This window comes from Danio rerio, chromosome 23 (assembly GCF_052040795.2).
Source record: "Danio rerio strain M-AB ecotype USA chromosome 23, GRCz13ab, whole genome shotgun sequence".
Classification (NCBI taxonomy): Eukaryota; Metazoa; Chordata; class Actinopteri; order Cypriniformes; family Danionidae; genus Danio; species Danio rerio.
The window spans coordinates 49,434,636-49,457,500 of record NC_141043.1 but is presented as its reverse complement, the minus strand read 5'-3'; the positions used below and the strand labels follow the sequence as shown (position 1 = coordinate 49,457,500).

The 22,865-nt window shown below is 39.0% G+C and overlaps 2 protein-coding genes across 7 annotated transcripts in view; one reads left to right on the top strand and one right to left on the bottom strand.

The window, feature by feature from the left end:
- Positions 1-22,275, bottom strand: part of dclk2b (doublecortin-like kinase 2b) — a 40,331-nt gene extending 18,056 nt beyond the window's left edge. For all 6 annotated transcript variants that reach the window (XR_015522582.1, XR_015522583.1, XR_015522584.1 and 3 more), the window contains exons 1-4: positions 21,528-22,275; positions 11,601-11,962; positions 2,782-2,914; positions 2,098-2,184 (exon numbers count right to left, since the gene is read on the bottom strand). Coding sequence is in view for 2 of the 6 variants with exons in the window: in XM_087304991.1 (XP_087161117.1) it covers positions 2,098-2,184; positions 2,782-2,914; positions 11,601-11,962; positions 21,528-21,945 (1,000 nt within the window). In the remaining 4 variants the exon portion in view is untranslated. The remainder of the gene's footprint in view (positions 1-2,097; positions 2,185-2,781; positions 2,915-11,600; positions 11,963-21,527) is intronic.
- The window catches only part of fhip1ab (FHF complex subunit HOOK interacting protein 1Ab), a 445,665-nt gene that overhangs the window by 83,808 nt on the left and 338,992 nt on the right, over positions 1-22,865 (top strand). The window lies entirely within an intron of this gene.

Here is a 22,865-nt window from a genome sequence, read left to right as displayed (position 1 = left end):
GAGGCAATTGCAGATTAGGAAGTGAAGTGGAGACTAAATAGTTGAGTTTTTAGTGGTTTCTTGAAGACAGCGAGTGACTCTGCCGTTCTGATGCAGTTAGGGAGTTCATTCCACCAACTGGGCAGATTGAATGCGAGAGTTCGGGAAAGCGATTTCTTCCCTCTTTGGGATGGAACCACGAGGCGACGTTCATTCACAGAACGCAAGTTTCTGGAGGACACATACATCTGCAGAAGTGAGAGCAGATAAGAAGGAGCAAAGCCAGAAGTCGCTTTGTAAGCAAACATCAGAGCTTTGAATTTGATGCGAGCAGCAACTGGCAGCCAGTGCAAACGGATGAGCAGCAGAGTGACATGTGCTCTTTTAGATTCATTGAAGACCACTCATGCTGCTGCGTTCTGAAGCAGTTGAAGAGGCTTGATAGAGTTAGCTGGGAGCCCGGCTAGTAGAGAGTTGCAATAGTCCAGTCTGGAGAGAACAAGAGCTTGAACAAGGAGTTGAGCTGCATGTTCAGATAAGAAGGGTCGGATCTTTCTGATGTTATAGAGTGTGAATCTGCACGATCAAGCAGTTCTAGAGATGTGGTCAGAGAAGTTTAGTTGGTCATCAATCGTTACTCCAAGGCTTTTCACCATTCTGGATGCAGTAATGGTTGCCCCATCCATTGGGATTGAAAAGTTATGGTGTAGAGTCGGGCTGGCAGAAACTTAAAGCATTTCCGTTTTCGTGAGGTTAAGCTGACTGATTCCAGCCCAAAAACTATCCAAAACCGCCCAATCTGGCAACACTGTATGTCTGACAAATCTAAATAAACACCTCATGTCTTTATACACACACACACACACTCACACACACACACACACACACACTAACTCTTTTGTAGTTACATTGTGTACTAAGACTGACAGAAAAAGAAAAAATAGTTATTTATTAGCTGATATGACTAGAGGAACTTCACTCTCATTCTGGCGTAATAATCAAGAAACTTTGCTGGCGCACCATGGCTGCAGCAGCGCAATGATATTATTTTATTTCCTTATTTATTTATTATTTCCTTATTGTTTATTGTTTATTATTCCTTACCTAGCTAGGGACTATTTTCAGGCGTTGCATACTAACTTTGTGCATTATTGGCTAAAAAATAGCAGCTTTCATTTTTCGTCAGTCTTAGTAGTACACGATGTGTCTGAATTATCTAAAAGAAAATATCTTTATGTCTGAAAATGCTTGGTGGCCTCACAACAAGAAGGTCGCTGGTTTGAGTCTCGGCTGGGGCAGTCTGTGTTTCTGTGTGGAGTTTGCATGTTCTCCCCGTGTTGGTGTGGGTTTCCTCCGGGTGCTCTGGTTTCCCCCACAGTCCAAACACATGCGCTATAGGGGAATTGGTGAACTACATTGGCCGTAGTGTGTGAATGAGTGTGTATGGTTGTTTCCCAGTACAGGGTTGCAGCTGGAAGGGCATCTGCTGTGTAACACATATTCTGCAACAGTTGGCGGTTCATTCCGCTGTGGCAACCCCTGATTAATAAAGGAACTAAGCAGAAGGAAATAAAATGAATATTTAAAAAACAAATATAAATTTAATATTCATAAAATTGTACATTGAAAATGATCAATTTAGATGTTTAATAAGCCCCCCCCCCTCAAAAATAAACACAAATTTTATAATATTTATGCGATTATTCATTAAAATATGTACATTTTGTAAATACTTGTCCTTATTCTTAACCAAAATCATTTACAATCATTTGTTGTTAATTTAAAATAAAAATTCTAAAAAATAAATGTAAACATCATAAAATTGTAAATATTAAAGCTGAAATACTAAAGTGACTGTAAATAAATCAATATTTTACAAAAACCTAATAAAAGTGAACGAAACCCAGCACAAATTGACCATAACTGAAAATCTATTTTGAGTGTGATGCTAATGGTCTAATCCGATTCAATGATCTATGCTAAGCTAAGCTAGCAGTGCTTCCGTCAGACCCTGAGATCAGCTGATTGGAATCAGTAATGGTAAACCCTGTTTATCTCTAGTGGAGACGTTAAATGAGACTATTTCCAAAATAGTGCTGAGTGTGTGCGTTGTTTTACCGGAGACGGGAGATTTGGAGCGCGGGACACCTGGACTCTTGTTTCCCGATGTCTTCGGAGGAACCGGTGGTCGTGTTTTCTTACACTCTGCAAAACAGTGCAAAGCAAATTAAAGTGTTCAGTTTTAGTTCTGCTCATCACTGATAGGAGAACGGTTGCTAAGTAACAGGAATGTGTTTATAGAGTATTTTACAACAGCTAATGATGTGGCTCAGCCAATCAGAGTCAAGGACTGGAACAATCCAGTTTATAAAGGAAAAATAAAGATGTTTGTTTTGCTTGTGCTCACTGCTGTACTGTAATTGTCTGTGTTTATGAACAGTTTCTGTATTTTGTGTGTTTTCTGTGCGTTTGCAGTTGTGAATTGCATTATGGGATGTTGATCTCTGCTCTGTCCACTTCTGATGTTGTAAATTCAACTCTACAGTTTAACAAAGTGACTTTTATTGGCATTTTAGTAATAATATAATGTACAATAGATCATGATCTGTAACACAGCAGAAAATGTGCTGCAGTTTATTACAAGGTTGTTGGAGGAAACATTAACATCCCATAATGCAGTTCAAAAGCAAAAATAAACAGTGAAAAATAAAAACAGGAATCACACAAATCAGAAAACGCTAATTTAGGGATATTTTGCACAGTCTATGTTACACCTGCACAGTCCATCAGTTTTTTCCTCACCTTTCACGAACGCCGCCGCTGCTCCTTTCCCTGCGTGTCCGATGGCGGCGTCGTCCTGAGCGTAACGAAATTTCTCCAAACCACACGCGATAAACACATCGTCATCTCCGAAGAAATCCTGCAGACTCGTCAGCTACACACACACACACGCACACACACACACACACACGCACACACACACACACGCACACACACACACAAAGAAAGAAAAAGAAGTAAACTTATTTTTCCAAAATAAAAGTTGTGTGTGTGTGTGTGTGTGTTATGTATTCATCATGTGTATGTGAGACACACATACATAGAAACAAAACTCAACAATTTTGTTAAATAGATTTGATTTAATTTTGATTTGTATTTGTTTTCGAACAAAATATCATACATAAAATATCATTAAAAAAATACATTTTGACACGGTCGAAAATAGAGTGGGAAGAAACACAAGCTTTAGATATTTAAATTCATGTGTAATTTGTATCACACACACACATATATTTTATATCTAAATATAAATAAACAGCGCGGCACGGTGGCTTACTTATTAAAATAATGCTGAAATTAAATATAAACATGATGAAAAACAGAATTATATATGATCACAGTTTTAAAAATCTGAAATATTGAAAAAAAGAAAGCTAAATAGAAATACTTTATAGTAAATAATAAAATTGACAAAAACACAACAAAAATAAATAAATAAAATAATAATATCAGAATATATAAATAAATTACACAAAATACAGAACTAAATTTAATAATGGAAAAGTTTAGTGCTAATATCCATTTATTTTTCTTCAGCTCAGTCCCTTTATTCATCAGAGGTCGCCACAGCAGAATGAACCACCAACTATTCCAGCATGTTTTACTCAGCGGATGCCCTTCCAGCTGCATCCCAGTACTGGGAAACCCATACACCCATACACACTCATTCACACACACTCATACACTACGGCCAGTGTAGTTGATCAGTTCTCCTATAGCGCATGTGTTTGGACTGTGGGGGAAACCAGAGCACCCGGAAGAAACCCACACCAACACGGGGAGAACATGCAAACTCCACACAAGAACACCGACTGACCCAGCCGAGACCTGAACCAGCAACTAAAAACATGTGTTATAAGTGAATTGGGTAAGCTAAGTTGTCTGTAGTGTATGTGTGTGAATGAGTGTGTATGGATGTTTCCCAGTGATGGGTTGCAGCTGGAAGGACATGCGCTGCATAAAACATATGTTGGATAAGTTGGTGGTTCATTCCACTGTGGCAACCCTTGATTAATTAAGGGACTAAGCAGAAAAATGAATGAATGAATAACCCCATGTGGAACTCTGAATCTGCTTCTCGATTCAGAGTCCGCTACTGTCCACCGGAGGTCACATTTCAGTCACGAACACACACTCTGAGAGTCTTCCTTGCTGAATGAATGAAATACACTGTTTTCCACCATCTGGCAACCCGCGGTGCTGAAATATAATTGGCTAAACTGGCATTGGGCGGGTTAAATAACCAAAACAAAGACAGCCGCTCCAGCACGTAACGCACATGATCACAGCAGAATATCTGACGTCAGCATTAAGTCTCTGATAAACAAGAATGTTCACTGAGCATGTTTCTGAATATCTGCACACATATTATTGTATTGTTATGCTTTAGAAGAGTCAAAAACCCTACATTTAGCAGCTTTAAAATGATATTTGGTAACTGAAATAAAGCTAAAATAAATATAAACATCATGAACATTGTAAATATTAAAGCTGAAATACTAAAATGACTAAAAAGTGAATTGAAAATTAATATTTTTTTAGAAAAACCTGAAAAATGGGCAAAAACAGACTAAAACTGAAAATAAATAATAATAAAACAATATATAAATGGCATTGCATTAATCAGACATGCTGATAGCACAGAAATGTCCATCTCTGAGTACTAATGTCTGACGCTGCAGATCTGTGTGCATCCTGAGTGTAAATGAGTGCAGAAATGAACTTCGCTCTTTACAGAAGTGCACACGGTGTTACGGCTCCGGTCGCCATGACGACTCTTTGTTCAGCTGTCATGGCGATCAGATTCAGGTCGCCATGACGACGTAATTACAGCATTTAACACGTTCACTCACCGTTCGCTCATAGACGGACTAATAAACACTCATTAACCCCACACGCTTTCATTACACTTACTGATGTTAACAAGCATAGAGCTGTACTGATCATCATCAGCGTGTGTGTGTGTGTGTGTGTGTGTGTGTGTGTGTGTGTGTGAAGAATGGATGAAGAGGCCATGACATCTCCTGCTATTGAGGATACTTGAGCAGCTGATGGGGGAAACTGATGAATCCACAGTGTCTGAGCAAGAGGGAAACCCTGTGTGTGTCTGCAGTGAGAAGCAGAGCGCATACTGATGAAGAACACACACACACACACACACACACACACACACTACTGCTGAACAGGGGGACACGGGAGACCAGAGCAATCAGTCAGCAGCACACTCTCTCTCTCTTACACTCACACACACACACTCACACACACTGGCTGAACCTACAGGAGGAGACAGAGTCACAAACACACACACACACTGGCTGAACTTACTGGAGGAGACAGTCACACACTCAATACACACACACACACAAATACAATTACAGACAGACAGACACACACACACACACACACACACACTTACACGCACTGGCTAAACTTACAGGAGACAGAGTTACACACTCAATACACACACAGAGAGACACATACACACACATACAGGCACTCAACAGACACTGACACACACAATATACAGACACACACTCACTGGCTAAACTTACAGGAAGGGGCATCACACACACAGACACACAGTTAATACACACACAAACAAACTGGCTGGACTGACAAGAGAAGGCGGAGTCACTGACACACACACACACACACACTGGCGGAATTACAGGAGGTGGCAGTCACACACTCGCACTTAATACACTCACATATACACACAAAGGCTAAACTGACAGTTGGCGGAGTTACACACACACACAATACAGACACACACACCCAAACACACACGCCCTCTCTCTCACACACACACACACACACACTGGCTGAACTGAAAGAAGGAGGTAGAATCACACACACACACACACACACAACATACACAACAAACACAAACTGTCTGAACTGGCTGGAGAAGGTGGAGTGTCGCACACACACACACACACACACACACACACACACACACACATTGGCTGAACTGAACTGAAAGGAGGCAGAATCGCACACAGACACAAAACATTTACACACACACACACACACACACAACCTGTCTGAACTGAAAGGAGGAATCATACACACACAAACACAAAACATCCACACACTCATATACACACACACAGACTGTCTGAATTGGCAGGAGAAGGTGGAGTTTCACACACACACACACACACACACACACACACACACACACACACACACACAAACTGGCTGAACTGAAAGGAGGGAGAATCACACACACACACATATAAAACATACACAAACAACACTCACACACTGTCTGAACTGGCAGGAGATGGTGGAGTCTCTCTCACACACACACACACACACACACACTCTAATAGAGTCAGACAGTGGTAGTTCAGCATGGGTGTGTGTTCTGGGAGAGCCGCATTACTGTGATTCTGCAGCTGCAGACGCTCTTACAGCTCATTCATTATTCAGTGTTTATTCAGAGTCTCTGACCAGCAGCTGTCAATCACACACACACACACACACACACACACTGACCAGCACATGCTCCATTCACTGCCTCCGTCTGTCTCTCTCTCTCTGTGTGTGTGTGTGTGTCTGTGTGTGTGTGTGTGTGTGTGTGTGTGTGTGTGTGTGTGTGTCTGTGTGTGTGTGTGTGTGTGTGCACAGTGGACACAAACTCATCAAAGGTGACAGTAAAGCAGACAGCTGAGGTCAGAGTTATTCCCCCTCCTGGTATATTTCAGCTCTTTTATTTTCTCCACCATCTCTGTTGAACAGGTAGATTATTAATCAGGCAAGCTAATTAGGTAAATTCCTCTGCTGAATCATCTGCTGATCTGCATCCTAATCATCACCAATACTGCAGAAGACCTACTGGAACCAGCATGGAGCAAGATTCTCAGAGAAATCAGCCAAGTTTGGTGAAGGAGAAGTCATGGTTTGGGGTTCATTCAGTATGGAGAGATCTGCAGCATCAACAGCCTGAGGTATCAAGACATCTGTGCTGCCCATTACATTACAAACCACAGGAGAGGGACAATTCTCCAGCAGGATAGCGCTCCTGCTCATACTTCAGCCTCCACATCAAAGATCCTGACAGCAGAAAGTGCTCCAGGATTGGCCAGCCCAGTCACCAGACATCAACATTATTGAGCTGATGAAGGAGGAGGTGTTGAAGATGAACACAAAGACTCTTGATGAGCTCTGGGATCCTGCTGAAGCTTTCTTCTTCATTCCAGATGACTTTATTAATCAGTGATGTGAGTCATGTCAGAGATGTATGGATGCAGTCCTCCAAGCTCATGATGGAGTCAGACACAATATTCATTCTGTCTCCACTGCAGCAGGACTTTATATTCTATACTGGACATTATTGAAGGTTCAGTGATGAGACTTTAGTCTGAGCAGAGTCAGAGCGCACTGTCCTCATCAAATCATTAAAGGCATGATCAGATTTAAATTTGGTTAAATAAGTGTAGTCTAGAGCAGGGGTTTTCAAACTTTTTCAGCTGAGGGCCCCTTTGTGTAGGGCGAATTCTTTCGGGGACCCCCAAAAAATAAATATCACGCCACCCCCTCAAATTAACAACTGTACTTAATTTTTTTAAATTGTATTATTCAATACATTTATATTATTATATATTATTCAATAAATTTATATTATTCATTATCTGGATTAGTTTTTGTAAGATGTTAGTTGAGTTGACATGGTTTCAGTGCTTCAATCTATTGATCAAATCTTTATGCGCAGTGTTCATTGTGGTCTGCTCTCACTGGATTCCATCAAGCCATATTTTGTGTTCGAGTCATCATGTTTACACAGTTTTTTATGCCATTTTTATGCTTTTTTCTGCCTATGCACAGCTAGACTCTTCTGTATTTACCCTTACAGCTGAGAGTCTAAATGTATCTAAAGATTTAAAGCTTTAAAGTTTTAAAGAGTTTTGTCATTCATCAGCCTGTTAACAGTTAACTGTACTGTTGTAACTAGCAATACTACAATGGAGGCTGTAGTGGTTCAGTGTGTTTTGTTTATTTTTATTCCTTTTTTTGTGCACATCATAATTTACTCAGGTCGACAATCCTGACTTACACTGATAAAAAATAATTTCCTAAATGCAATCTAGAATTGGGTATTCAAGTTCAAAAAGCCACAAATTTTACTTTGCTTAATTTTAGAAGCTTTGCTGACTTTAAAATGTTCATACCAGTGTGTTCTATTAATAATACTGAACATTACATTTAAATTAGTTACACAAATAAAAATGGGAAAAAGTGGAACATCTTGAAAAAAATGCATTTATATTCAGAGTATTAAAATTTGATCAGATATGTTGAGCTCCATTAAATACAGAGCACTAATACATTTTAATTTTTAATAATTAATTAGCTCTATAACATAACACAAATAGATACATTATAATTTTTAGACTATAGTGGTTTTACTCAGTGTGTATACAATTTAGTTTTTTTAATCACCTGCAGAGCTCATCCAGCTGTCATTAGTGTAACAGGAGTGAAACTGAGAACTCGCTGATGTGATGACAGCTCCATTCATTGTTATTGCAGCACTTTTTGCTTTACAATTTTAATATGTTTGTTTGCCATGCTGCAAAGAGGACCGTCTGATATTTGTACAATGCAAAGTGTAAAGCCTGTCGCACTTTGGACGAGGTGCAATGTTGTGCCGTGTCTTTAAAATGCTATTTGTTCCTTATGAGTGAAGCCTGCGCAGAGAGGCGCGCGCTCCGCAGCACCCAGCTGATCGCTTACTTAGAAACGCAAGCCATAAACAGGGAAGTGCTTCCAGCCTCCTATAATGTTCTTATTGATCATGTATTTTAACTGAAATATTGTCAGTAAATAGACCTGAGCATTCATTTAGTTGTTTAGCGTAAAAGAGGTAAGCGTAAGTGAAAGGTAAACGCCGTCAGGTCAGCAGACAAGCGCCAAAAATCACAGGAAGTGCCCGGCCAGAAGCGCTTATTCAATAAAAGTCCCCGTCCACGGAGGCGGGCCGCTGCGCTTCTTTTCCTGTTTCACGAAAGTGTCAACTGCATTTAAATGACATAAGCATAAAGCTTAATTTTTGCAGTACTTTTGAGCTCAAATTATTATAAAAAATATATTAACCTTCAGAATGATGCGGGACACAAAATTTAACCATGTGGGCTCATTGATTACCTCTTATCTAAATATTTTTGCGGCCCCCCTAGCGCCATCTGGGGGGCTGCGGCCCCCAGTTTGAAAACCCCTGGTCTAGAGGCTTTCATAGAGACACTTCTGAGACCAAATCATTAACTAGAAGTCAACTTATTATTTGCTGTTCCTAAAACTTGAAAAGGCGACAAAACTCAGGTAGTGTAGATTTTTTGTCAACACCTCCACCTTTACCTTTAAGGGTGTTTTCACACATGCCTTATTTAGTTTGATTGAATGGCACTAGAGTTGGTTTCCCCTTTTCGTGCGGTTGGTTTGGGCAGGTGAGAATGCAGCAATTGTACTCGAGTGCGCACCAAATGTGGACCAAATAAGCGTACCGAGACCTGCTTGCAGAGGTGGTCTCGCTACGCTTTTAAATGAACCCTGGAGCGGTTCGTTTGTGGTGAGAATATGATCCGAACTAAAACAGGTCCAACCGCTAGAAGTACTGCGCCTTTTGGTCTAATCCAGCAGCCATGTGCCGATGCGCTGTGCATTATGGGATATGGAGGAAAAATATTTGTTGACAGCGCTTTACCAACAGAGAGAGAGGGGAGGGGGCATTAGCTGATGGATTGTTGGTAATATTTCTGCAACATGACCATGTCACAGTTTAGCTAAATGAACTCACGCCTCCTCCTGAAGTGACGAGCGATACATTAAACACTGTTTTCCAGCTGATCTATATAGTCTACTATGAGCAGGGATACATCAGCAGCGCAGTCGTGGCTCCTTAGAAAAAAGCCACATGGTGTGTCTGCCGGGTTATTTGCAGGAGTTCATTGGCATTTTCCAGTACGTGAATTCTGACCAATCGAAAAGCCGTTTAGGATATACGCTCAATAACATCTGGCCAATGAGAGATGTGGATTTTGTCACATGACTGCATTTTGGTTCTTTTCAACTGGTTCGGACCAAAGCCAGCAGTGTGGTGTGAAAACGACCCAAAGATGCTACAATGCATCATTTATCACCCTTGGTCCGGCCCAAATGACCAGCCTAAGACGAGGCTCGTGTTTATAATAGTGTCCTTCAAGTGAAGACTTGTTTGTTGAAGTTCATGTAATCGTCAGGTTTTAAAGTCTAATCAAAGTTTAGAGAGTTTTACTTTTTTAATTAAAAAAAAAAACTAAATAAATTTTAATAATTAACAAAAAAATTTTTACCTTTAAAGTTTTTATTTTTTATTTTATATTTCTAAAGAAGAAAGATGATCAGACATGTTGAGTAATTGATGTCAGATTGATCATTTCTGGCTGAACGAGTCCCTGAAATATTTAATCATCTATGAGTTTTCACACAATCGCTCCTGCTGCAGTGTGAAACAGTCAACACTAAAAATACCACAAATCATCTGTAAACTGAAATGAAGCTGAAATATGGATGATATATATATATATATATATATATATTACATGACCAAACTTAGCAGTTTTAATGACTTTATTAATTACTTGTCTGATAAGCATTTGAATTTCTGCATAAAATCATTATAAAATAATAGAAAAACTGAATAGCGTGTATGCGACCTTAGATTCACGGTCACCTGTTTGTCTTGTTCCTATTAGAGATCTGTGCAGGACGCTCTCATTTCTCTCATTTACACACACACACACACACACAAAGAGAGAGAGAGAGCACCAAGCAACACACAGCATCACGCTCTCTCTCTCATTCACACACACACACACACACACACATAAACAGCATCAGCAGATGCGTGTGTGCTCGGGAGCGATATTGTTAGACCGCGCGCCCGCTCCTGCTCATATTACACCAGAGTTACAGACCGCTCCCGCACTTTATTCTGAAATTTATTCCCCCACCGCTAGAAATCTGGTACAGCAGCGGAAATGCAGACCTCTAGTTTGTATTTACCACGTCTCCCCTCTCGTTCAGTCGAAGCCCAAAATACTGCCAAACTGCAGAGGTTGCGTTCTTTTTCGAGAGCAGGTCACTTGGTGCGCGACTCGCCACATTACCTCACTTCTCTCTCTCTCTCTCTCCTCCACACTTGTCTTGTCTTCACACATACACATTTGTAGGCATTAAATAAATCATATTTATTATTTAATACTTGTCTCCTATTTAAGTGCATTGGTTTTATGATGGTATAACGGTATTGAAACTGACACCGTTGCTATTTTTAGATCCCGCGATATACCATAGTACCGTAATACCGCCCAAGCCTAATTCAGAGGTATATATTAATGCAACATAAATCCAATCCAATATATTATAACAATCCAAACATAACACTGCTGCTATATTATGGACCACAGCATTGAAGATTGACATAGATTTAAGCTGAACACATCATTTTCAGCTGACAGTTAATGGGGTTAATGTTAAATCCAGCTGCAGATGATGGACTCTAGTGCTGCTTGATTTACCTGTTTGCCGTCGAGTGTGTACAGCCGTTTCACCACTCCCGAATCCAGCTTGATGGCCTCTGTGATGTCTGCTAGCACCTGCTCAAAGGAGTGCGCCGTCTTCTTATTAAGCAGGATCCGCACCGCCTTCCTGGGCTTGACGCCGCTGCGGATCACCGTCACCAGCTTGGGTTTGATAAAGTCTTTAGACTCCCGCGATTCCCCCACAATACGCTGAACTGTCGGACGCACGGCCCCGCCCACAGGCCCCGCTGCCACCACAGACCCCGCCCCCGCCATCCTGGAGCCCCAGTTAGGGTTCACGTTCTTCGTGTAGTCCACTTTCCTGTAGGGCTCGTTGGAGGCGCACACATAACTCTCACCTGCGAGGGAAGAAAGCAGAGAATCAGACACACTTTAATTTATATATACAGAATTTAAATTCCATTTCTGTTTAACGGAGAGCAGATTTCCTCAACATTTCTAATCATAATAGTGTTAATAACTCATCTCTAATAACTGATTTATTTTCTCTTCATCATGATGACAGCTCATAATATTAGACTAGATATTCTTCAAGACACTAGTGTTCAGCTTAAAGTGACATGTAAAGGCTTCACTAGGGTAATTAGGGTAAAGTTAGGGTAATTAGGCAAGTCATTGTATAACAGTGGTTTGTTCTGGAGACAATCCAACACTAATATTGCTGAAGGGGCTGATAATATTGACATTAAAATGACTTTAAAACAATTATAAACTGCTTTTATTTACATATATATATACATATTAGTACCAATATTATTTGTCAATATTTAAACACCAAATCAGAATTTTTCTATAATTTCTGAAGAGTTTTGTGATATTCAGTCAAATAAAGTTAATTTTATAACATATGAAATCTTACTTTAAGTTACATGATAATGAAATGTGACCCTGAACCGCAAAACCACAAGTCTTGATTTGCATGGACATATTTTTTAAGAATAGCCAAAATAAACATTGTACAAGTCAAAATGGTAGATTTTACTTTTATATCATTTGACTATTTAGGAAATATCATGTTCCATGAAGACATTTTTGTAAATTTCCTTCCTTAAATATATCAAAACTTCATTTTGATCAGTGCTTTGCTAAAAGCTTAATGTAGACAACTTTAAAGGCAATTTTCTCAATTTTTAGATTTTTCTGGACCCTCAGATTCTAATATTTTCAATTATATCTCAACCAAATAATGTCTAATTTAATTAATTTTAATTAATTCTGTTTTATTTAAAAAACTAAAATTAAATGAAAATTTACTTTATTTAAATTAAGTGAATTTTTAGTTGTATTTTTGATTTGGACCCTTGATGTGCAAAAAATCCTTTACACGTGAAAAAACAAATATATATATATAAAATTAAAAACTGAAATTATTTAAAGAATTCACATTCACTGTTTTCCAGTGTAAGAAAATTAATATGAAATATTTCAACAATAAAATTGAGGATAATTAAAATATTTCATCTTTTAAGTGAGTTTAAAAAAAATATTTTTTATAATTTTACTTATTCTTAATTTGTTTTAAAATCATTTAAATGTCAAATTTTTGTTTCCTTCATTTTATTATTAATATTAATATTATATATAATAAAATATATAATACAATTAAATAATAAAATATTATATTAATATTTTGACATTACCTTTTTATATTTTAGTGTACAATAAATGTTTTTTGAGTATTTTAAAATATATGTGTAATCTTTTATTTAATCTTATGTTTTATGAATAGTCTCGTTTAACTTTGTTCTATTTTAAATAATTATTTTTTCCTTCACTTATTTTTAAAATTAATTTCACATGATTCTTTGCTTCAATTGTTATTAATTATTTGTAAGCTTACAAAAACAGTGTTAAATTTTTAATTACAATTTTGGTAACTCTTTAGTTTAATGATTCTGTGCCTTAATTTGAATGAATTATTTAAAAGTGAACTAACTGTGTTTAATTATTTATCACAGTTTCGGTAAAGGACAGATTCTCTTGTCTAACATGCTTTTTTAAAAAGCATGACCGTAAAACACGAACGCCTTTATGTTTTACACAGGGGAAGAGCTGAGGAGTAGAACTGGGTTTGGGCCTATAAGATATTGGCTATTTATTAGCACTTATAAAGCACATAATCAACATGATCTCATTCCACATCCCTAATCCGACACAACTACTGCCTCAATAACTATTAATAAACAGTGAATTACAGTTTATTGAGGCAAAAGGAACAGTTAACGGATTATTAAGAGCAAGAATTGTACCTTTAAATTAAATGTGACACTATTATTACCAACTTTGGAAACCCTGTTTGAGGTCAGCTTTATGGTAATTAGGATGTTCCCTAATTATTATTATGTGCGTCTATGACGGCTGCATGATTATAGATCAGCAACATTTCCAACCATTCCACTATAGCTTATCCCATTGAAAATGCTGGAGCTGAGATTGAGTAACTGCAGGTTCATCCATGCGTCTGACTGACCCTGTTGTCATGGAAACGACCTCAGGGGTCACGTCAGATCAATGCGCAATAGGTGCGAACGCATCTGACCTGTAATGCTGTAATCCAGGAGCTCACAGCACATCTATAATCTGCGTTTCTGCTGATTTACCGTGAGGTTACTCCAGGTCAGAGGCTCCAGATGTGTAGCAAACACATCAGCTGATCCTTAAACACACTTTTTTGGGAAATAGGATCATTTTACAGCTCCTTTAGAGTTAAACAGCTGAGTTTTGCTATTTCTTTATAAATTCAGCTGATTTTCGGGTCTGGCGGAAGCACTTCTAGCTTAGCTTAGCATAGATCATTGAATCGGATTAGACCATTAGCATCTCGCTCTAAAATGACCAAACACTTTAGATAATTGTTCTATTTTAAGCCACCATGAAATTAAAATGTACCCTTGTTGTTTTTATTTCTACATTTCTTCGGATGTTTATAGCAGTGCTTGTTATAAACGCTGTGTATCTGCGCACTTCGTTATTTAGTACAAATTAATCTGCCTTCGAAATTGCTTTTTACACTTCTGGTCACATGGAATACCTTTAGGGCGGAGCTGTCAGTCATTTAGGGGCGGGGATATTAGTATTTTAGGCTGTGGCAATCAGTCTTGTAGGATGGGGCTATCAGTCAATCGAGGCGGCGCTATCAGTCTTTTAGGGCGGGGCTATCGGTCCTTTAGGATGGGGCTACCAGTCATTTGGGGGCGGGGCTATCAGTCTTTTAGGGCGGGGCAATCAGTCCTTTAGGGTGGGGCTACCAGTCATTTGGGGGCGGGGCTATCAGTCTTTTAGGGCGGGGCTATCAGTCTTGTAGGATGGGGCTATCAGTCATTTGAGGCGGCACTATCAGTCTTTTAGGGCGGGGCTATCGGTCCTTTAGGATGGGGCTAGCAGTCATTTGGGGGCGGGGCTATCAGTTTTTTAGGGCGGGGTTATCAGTCTTGTAGGATGGGGCTATCAGTCATTTGAGGCGGCACAATCAGTCTTTTAGGCTGGGGCTATCAGTCCCTTAGCATGGGGCTACCAGTCATTTGGGGGCGGGGGTCTTTTAGGGTGTGGCTATCAGTCTTATAAGATGGGGCTATCAGTCATTTGGGGTGGAGCTATCAGTCCTTTAGGGCGGAACTACCAGTCATTTGGGACGGACTTATCAGTCATTTGGGGCAGGGCAGTCAGTCCTTTTGGGCGGTGCTATCAGTCCTTTAGGGTGGAGCTACCAGTCATTTGGGGTAGAGCTATCAGTCTTTTAGGGTGGAGCTACCAGTCATTTGGGACAGACCTATCAGTTATTTGGAGCAGCACTATCAGTCCTTTAAGGCAGAGCTATCAGTCCTGTGGGGCGGAGCTATCAGTCCTGTGGGGCGGGGCTATCAGTCCTGTGGGGCGGGGCTATCAGTCCTTTAGGGCAGCGTTATCAAGTCCTTCACGGTGTAGTTATTAGTCCTTTACGGTGTAGCTACAATGTAGCTATTTTATTTATTTTATCCCCATTGGGTAGGCTAAATTGTCCGTAGTGTATGTGTGTGAATGCAAGTGTGTATGGGTGTTTCCCAGTGATAAGTTGCAGCTGGAATGTGGGTATAAAACTACTGGACTGTGATCTTCAGTTTTTTTGTTAGATTAATTTTAGTTTTGTCTTCAGTACTGACTAAACTGCACAGATACATTACTGTAAAGCATCCTGGAGGATATATTCATGCAAAAGAGAAATCATTCCCATATATTTATATTAGTCTGTGTTATTACTTTAATCAGTTGTTTTCAGGAAATATCCTGCATATTCATCAATCAGAATCAAGCATTAGAGAGAGCCGTGTAATAAAACCAGCTGAATGTGTAACTCAATTATAAAACAAATACAACCAAACATGAAAGGCCGTACTCTGTTATTTCACACTCAGAATCTGTGGCTCAGTGCTTTCTGTTGTCCTGAACTGACTCCAGATCAGCCCACATCAGCAGATCATGCAGATTATCTGCCGTTAAGTGAACAGGAGCTGTAGGGCTTGATAATATTGATCGCGTGCCGGCATTAGATGAGCTTCAGATCAATCAGACCTGAACGTCACTTCACTTTTACATTTGTTCATTCAGCAGATGCGCTTTTACACACTCCACTGAACACACACACACACACACACACACACACTCACTCAGACTCACTCCGGCCATTCTCATTAACATCACTCACATTTTATACAGAGCACAATATCAGTTCCTTTAGCTGACGTCATCTTCAGCAGCTCAAACACTCTAATGGCTAATGGACAGACGGCTGCTTCTCACTCAGGGCTGCTGTTTATGCTAATGAGATGGAGAGATGGGCACTAGTGGGCGGGGCTTTCCCCCTCTGATGACACGTATAAAGGGAGAATGTCAATCACAGTGTTTCTGCAGACTGTTTTGATCAAGTCTGATTAATACATGTTGAGCATTAGAGGTTGCTGGAGATATTCACACACTGCTGACACACACACACACACACTACTTTTAGTCATTTTCATGGAAAACACAAGTACCATTTGTTTTTTCATCCACGTACATGACAGTTGTCCACAAAATTGTATTATTTTCAAAGCATTCATTCATTCATTGTCTTGTCGGCTTAGTCCCTTTATTAATCCGGGGTCGCCACAGCGGAATGACCCGCCAACTTATCCAGCAAGTATTTACGCAGGAGATGCCATCTCTGCGAAACATCCACACACACACACTCATTCACTACGGACAATTTAGCCTCCCCAATTCAGCTGTACTGCATGTGTTTGGACTTTGGGGGAAACCGGAGCACCCGGAGAAAACCCACGCGAACGCAGGGAGAACATGCAAACTCCACCTGAAACGCTAACTGAACCGAGGCTCGAACCAGCGACCTTCTTGCTGTGAGGCGACAGTGACACCTACTGCGCAAATAGTGCCTATAAATATATTTTAAAATGCATAAAATAGTAGCAATAGGGTCACAGTTTTGCACAAAACAAGACTATGACATTTCTTCTTTATAACATTTTGTGGCATCATGTAAGCTATAAACAATGCATTGTTCTATATGATGTTATATTCTGTCATTTTATTATCAGGTGCTTTTAAAAAAACGTAATGGTACTTACAGAGACAATGTTCATTAAAGATTGTTATTTAATAACAAATAAATGTTGGCGCTAGTGGTGTAGTGGTTAGTGCATCGACACATGCACTCCGGTGCTTGCGGGTTCGATTCCGCCTCGCGGTCCTATGCCGATCCTTCCCCTTTCTCTGCTCCCCATGCGTTCCTGTCAATTATCTATACTGTCCTATCAAAAATAAAGGTGAAAACCCCGAAAAAATAATTTATTTTTTATGAAATAATTTATGAAATAACCCTGCATTATTATAGTGTTATTCAGGTATATACTGTATTTGTTTATTTTAAATAATGTCTGCTTTAATGAAACATTAATAATTCATAATAATAATATAATATATGTTTAAATGTAACCTATCTGTGCAAACAAATCTGTAAAACAATGTCATTTATCATTTTAAATAAATAATGTCGCATATTATTTTAAATATTATTTATTTTAATAATTATTCTCTATTAATTGTGTGTACATTTAATTTGCCTTTAAATATTTGTAATATTGCTAAATCATGGCATTGTCTGTGGGGGTCCTAATGCCCCAGTATATTGATAAGGGCCTATATTCACCGTATTCGTTGTCGACGAGCGGGCGCAACATTTGAATCTTTTTGGCTCGAGACTTCCGCTCTCATTCACTTCCATTCATTTTTAGACGTTAGAAACTGCTTGTTACGCTGCTTGATGTTGCAAACTGATATTGTCTTATTATACTATATTATTCTACTTGGTCTGTATAGACATGCAAACATTTGTAGAGCAAGTAGTTTGACCGTTTTCTGCTATTTATTATTCCTAGTCATTTCTCCCATAGGCGACTGAATTGGAAGTTCTAAAACAACCGCGAAAACAGCCGCACTTTAGATTAAGGTCAATACTGCTCAGTGAACGCCGTCTTTCAGATGGGACGTTAAACTGAGGTCCTGACTCTCTGTGCTCTTAATAATCCCAGGATGTCCTTGGTAAAACAGTAGGGGTTTAACCCCGGCATCCTGGCCAAATCTGCCCACTGGCCTCTGTCCATCATGGCCTCCCAACCCTCCCCATATCATGATTGGCTCCTCTCCACCAATCAGCTGGTGTGTGGTGTGCGGTCTGGTGCTATATGGCTGCCGTCGCCTCATACAGGTGGATGCTTCACACTGGTGCTGGATGAGGAGATTCCCCCCAGATTATTAAATTATTCAAGTTAACTTAATTGTTTTCACCAATTTAAGTGGATTGAACATAAAACAATTGAGTTGTCCCACAAAATGATCAAGAATTGTTTTGATTCAGCTCGTTTTGATTAAGTTCTTTGAACAAGAAGCAAAAAGGATTTAAAGTTTAGTCATTTTGAACACAAGTACATATATATATATATATTGATGCACTGACATAATCATTTATAATGCAAACATGTGTTGCAAACTAAGCAAATTATGCAAACTAGTACCAATATGTATGTTATGCTTCCACAAAATGCTCATACAGTATATCCACATAATTACCTGCACGTAACATTCGCTTGTGTCTTCTGTGATCTGTGTGCATTGTTGATGAGCTTGAGTGCTGAAATGCATCTTCAGCTGGTCATTAACTGGTTTAAACTGGTCAATATGAAGCCGTGGAGCAGTAATCAGCCTAATGTTGTGTACACTGCGGTACTGACCTGTCTCAGTGATCAACTGCTTTAAGAACAGCAGACAAAGGCTCAGAGTGCAGCAGCTGCTCCTGCATGACTTTCCACAGAGGAAGCTTATGGGAAGGCAACTAAGATAAGTGTTTCTGATGACACACACAGTTTACAGCAGAATTTTACGGGAGATTATTATTATTATTATTACGTTTTTTATGTGCTCATCGAAGAGGTATAAGAGCTCCTTTTTGTTGACTGCTGTTAAATGATTGAACAGAGATGTTAACTTGAGTTTGATATAACTGTGCTGTTATTCTTACCATGGGTCTTTTTATTTTAAATGTGTACTCTATTATTTGTAGAACAATAAAATATAAAGAAATAAAATCAACAGCCTATAATAATTAAGATAGAATGTAAACTCAAAATAATATATAATAATTTACTTATTAAAAAGGATTTGAAACAACACATTTTTAAGTTTTTAGGGGGACAACTTAATTGTTTCATGTTCAATCCACATATATTTGTAAAAATGATTAAGCTAACTTAATATACTTGTGTTGGGACAACATGAAGGAATTGTGTGGAATCCAGCATTTACACAGTGCACTCTAAAATTCTGGCTTATTTCAACCCAAAATAAATAAAATATGGACAAACTTTGAGTTGCATTTGGTTTTGTACATTTAGTTCAAATTAACCCAGCAGTTGTTTTTATCTATATTTGACCCACAATTAGATTAAAATAAATCCTGCATTTTTAAAGTGTAGAATGCACATTAAAGGAATTAAATAAGAATGCCATTTACCTCAGAAATAATAATTAAAAATGAAAGATTTGGTTTATCAGGTCTATAATTTAGGCTTAAAAACAAGAAGAAACCCTGGATGGTAAAATATGACAATATTATGTTTAAATTTAATCTCTCTGTGCAGAAATCTGTAAACTAATGTCAGATTATTTTAAATACTCTACATTTAAATAATGTATTGTTTTAAATGTACACTGTAAAAAATACTGGGTTGTTTTAAGCCAATGTTGGGTCAAATATTGATAAAGCCAACTGTTGGGTTTAACAGGGTCATTTAAATTTAACTGACAAAATTAACTCACCTGACATTGCATAGGTTAAAACAACCCAGGATTTTTCAGTATGTAATACAAAATCTGTTGGTGATACTTCACATGTAATTAATATACTGTATATATATAACTAATGTGACAAAGTAAGTTAAAAAAATGATGGGCTGTTTCAATCTATTGGTCAAATATGGAAAAAGCCAACAGTTGAGTTTAAAAGAAGTGTCATTAAAAATGAGCTGAAAACAACTCAACCTAATATTGGCTCAAATTGGGTTAAAACAACCCAGCATTTTCGGAGTATATAAAACAGAAACATGTTGGTGATAGCCTAGACTTATGTATGTAACAAATAAAGTCAATTCTAACAAATACTGGGTTGTTTTAATACAATGTTGGGTTAAAAATGGGCAATCATTGAGTTCATTTTTTCAGTTAAATTTAATTTAACTGAAATAATTAAATTGAATAATTAAATGACACTTTTAAACATCTCCCATATACCAACATAAAACATATTTACTTATACATACAAATAAATCATATTTTTCCAATTTGGGTTGAAATAACCCTGCATTATTATAGTGTGTTATTCAGGTATATGTATATTTTAAATAATGTCTGCTTTAATGAAACATTAATAATTCCTAAAAATAATAATATATGTTTAAATGTAACCTATCTGTGCAAAAACAAATCTGTAAAATAATGTCATTTATCATATAAATAAATAATGTCGCATATTATTTTAATTATTACACTGATAATACGCTGGGTTATTTTAACGCAACTTTGTAAACCCAACCGTTTGTGTTTAAAATAACATTTAAATGTAACAGAAAAAAAATCAGTCAACGACAGTTCATTTTGAATTACACTCTTAAACTCAACGGTTGGCTTTGTCCATGTTTGAACCAAACGGCTGATTTAAAACAATTGAGCATTTTAGAGTGCTTATTTGAACCCAAACTGACCGTTAGAGCTGACTCTCCTGCTCCAACCGCTCAACACTCTTAGAAATAACGGCACAAAAGCGGTCAGTCACTCACTGTCTGTAACACCTACACATTTCAAGAATCACACGTCTGTGCTTTAGCTGCTAACATACCTTTAATGTTTTAATATGAACCGTTTAGCTCCAGCAGTGTGTCTTTTGTAAAGGTACCGCCCATTGACAGCTTTTGTACCTTTGTTTCTGAGAGTCTGTCCGCTGATCGCCGCAGCACTGACGGAGTCTGACTTTACATTCATTTCTCAAAATAATTAACTCAGATGAATACGTTATTAGTTATTGAACTGTAAAACTGACACTCGATAATGCTTTAAAGTCCATCATTATTCTTGGGAAGTTCCATATGCTACACAAGGCATCCGTTTTATTTCATTTTTTTAAGTACGTTCTGATGGCGGTTCATTCCGCTGTGGCGACCCCTGATAAATCAGCGACTAAACCGAAGGAATATGAATGGATGAATGCACGTTCTGTATCACTCACTAACTTTTGTAAGACACCTAGATAGCCTATACATCATCTTACAGTGCTGTCTCATTATAATACTGTATTAGTAACTGTAAGTGCAGTGGTCTGACCTTCGGCGAGCTCCTCCAGACTGCTGATCTTCTTGGCGCCGTCCGCGGTGTAGATGTTGCGCACACCTTGCGGCAGGTGCAGGTTGTCGGCGAGCGCGCGCGTCAGCTCGGCCAGCAGTGCGTCCATAGACCTGAAGCGGTCGCTGGACACCGCGTACACCAGACCCTTGAAATAGCGGTCTCCATTCCGGTAGAACCGAACCTTCTTGGCCCTCTTCTCGGAGCTGAGCGCCTGGAGCGTGCGGGTGCGGTAGAAGCTGCAGTTGGCGCTGTGTGCGGGGCTGGGCACCAGACTGCTCGCCCGGGAGCCCTGCTGGGAGCCTGCGCCGCCCGCACCGCCCGCGCCCGCCGCACGCTTCGAGCGGTGCCGGTCTCGTTCGTCAAAGTGCTCGAGCTCGATGCTCCTGCTCAGAGACATGATCACTGTTCTTCCCGTTCGCTTCTCTTCTTTACCGTGCGCGTTCGTCTATTGTCATCGGCGCGTACGGACACGCCGCGTTTACCGGGCACGCAGCATCATTTACATCCACACAAAAGCAGCGCAGCACCCGGCGTTCACTCCGCGCGTCAAACCTCGCGTACAAACTGCAGATTTTCAAGATGGATCTGCTGGAGGAGATGAAGGACACTTAAATTCTGCACCGATCCTGGACAAATCGTAATTCCACGGAGGCTGCTTGTGTCAAAAAAAAAAACCCGATCCGCCCCTACACGAGTGCGGTTTTTAGGCGCGCGCCACGCTGTAACCGGGCAGTAGTCGGGAGCGCGCAGTTTTTTCACCTCTGTGTGCGCGCGCGCGTTCACGAGCGTATTTTTTTGCCAAAACTTTGCTTCAAGAACAGGAAGGTCAAACGTCGTTACATCTCCTACAAGAGTGATAATAAGATAGAGGAAAAAGACTAAATGACAACAGCGACAATAATACAACGAAAATAAACTCAAAAGAGTGACTGATCGAGTACACTTTTTAAATCGTTAAATCAGTTTTAAAACTTATAGAAGGGAGATGAACCCGTTATAGGTCTTACAAAATAATAACAAAATGGCAAATGACAACAGCGATAATAATAATAAACAAGCAAAAGGTGAATGAGTTTATATGAATTAAGCTATTGCATAAACACACAAAAATATATATAAGCTCAAAGTAGATTTATAAGGTCATCATTATGTAATATTGATTTACAGCAAAAATGTTTTCGTCTTGTTTCTAGTACCATGTGGAAATCAAAATAATCTTCAACCGAGAGGAAAAACGTCATTATTTTACTTGTTTTAATGAAAAACTCATTAAATTTTGACTCATTATTTCTAAAACATGTTTTGCTTGACTGAGGA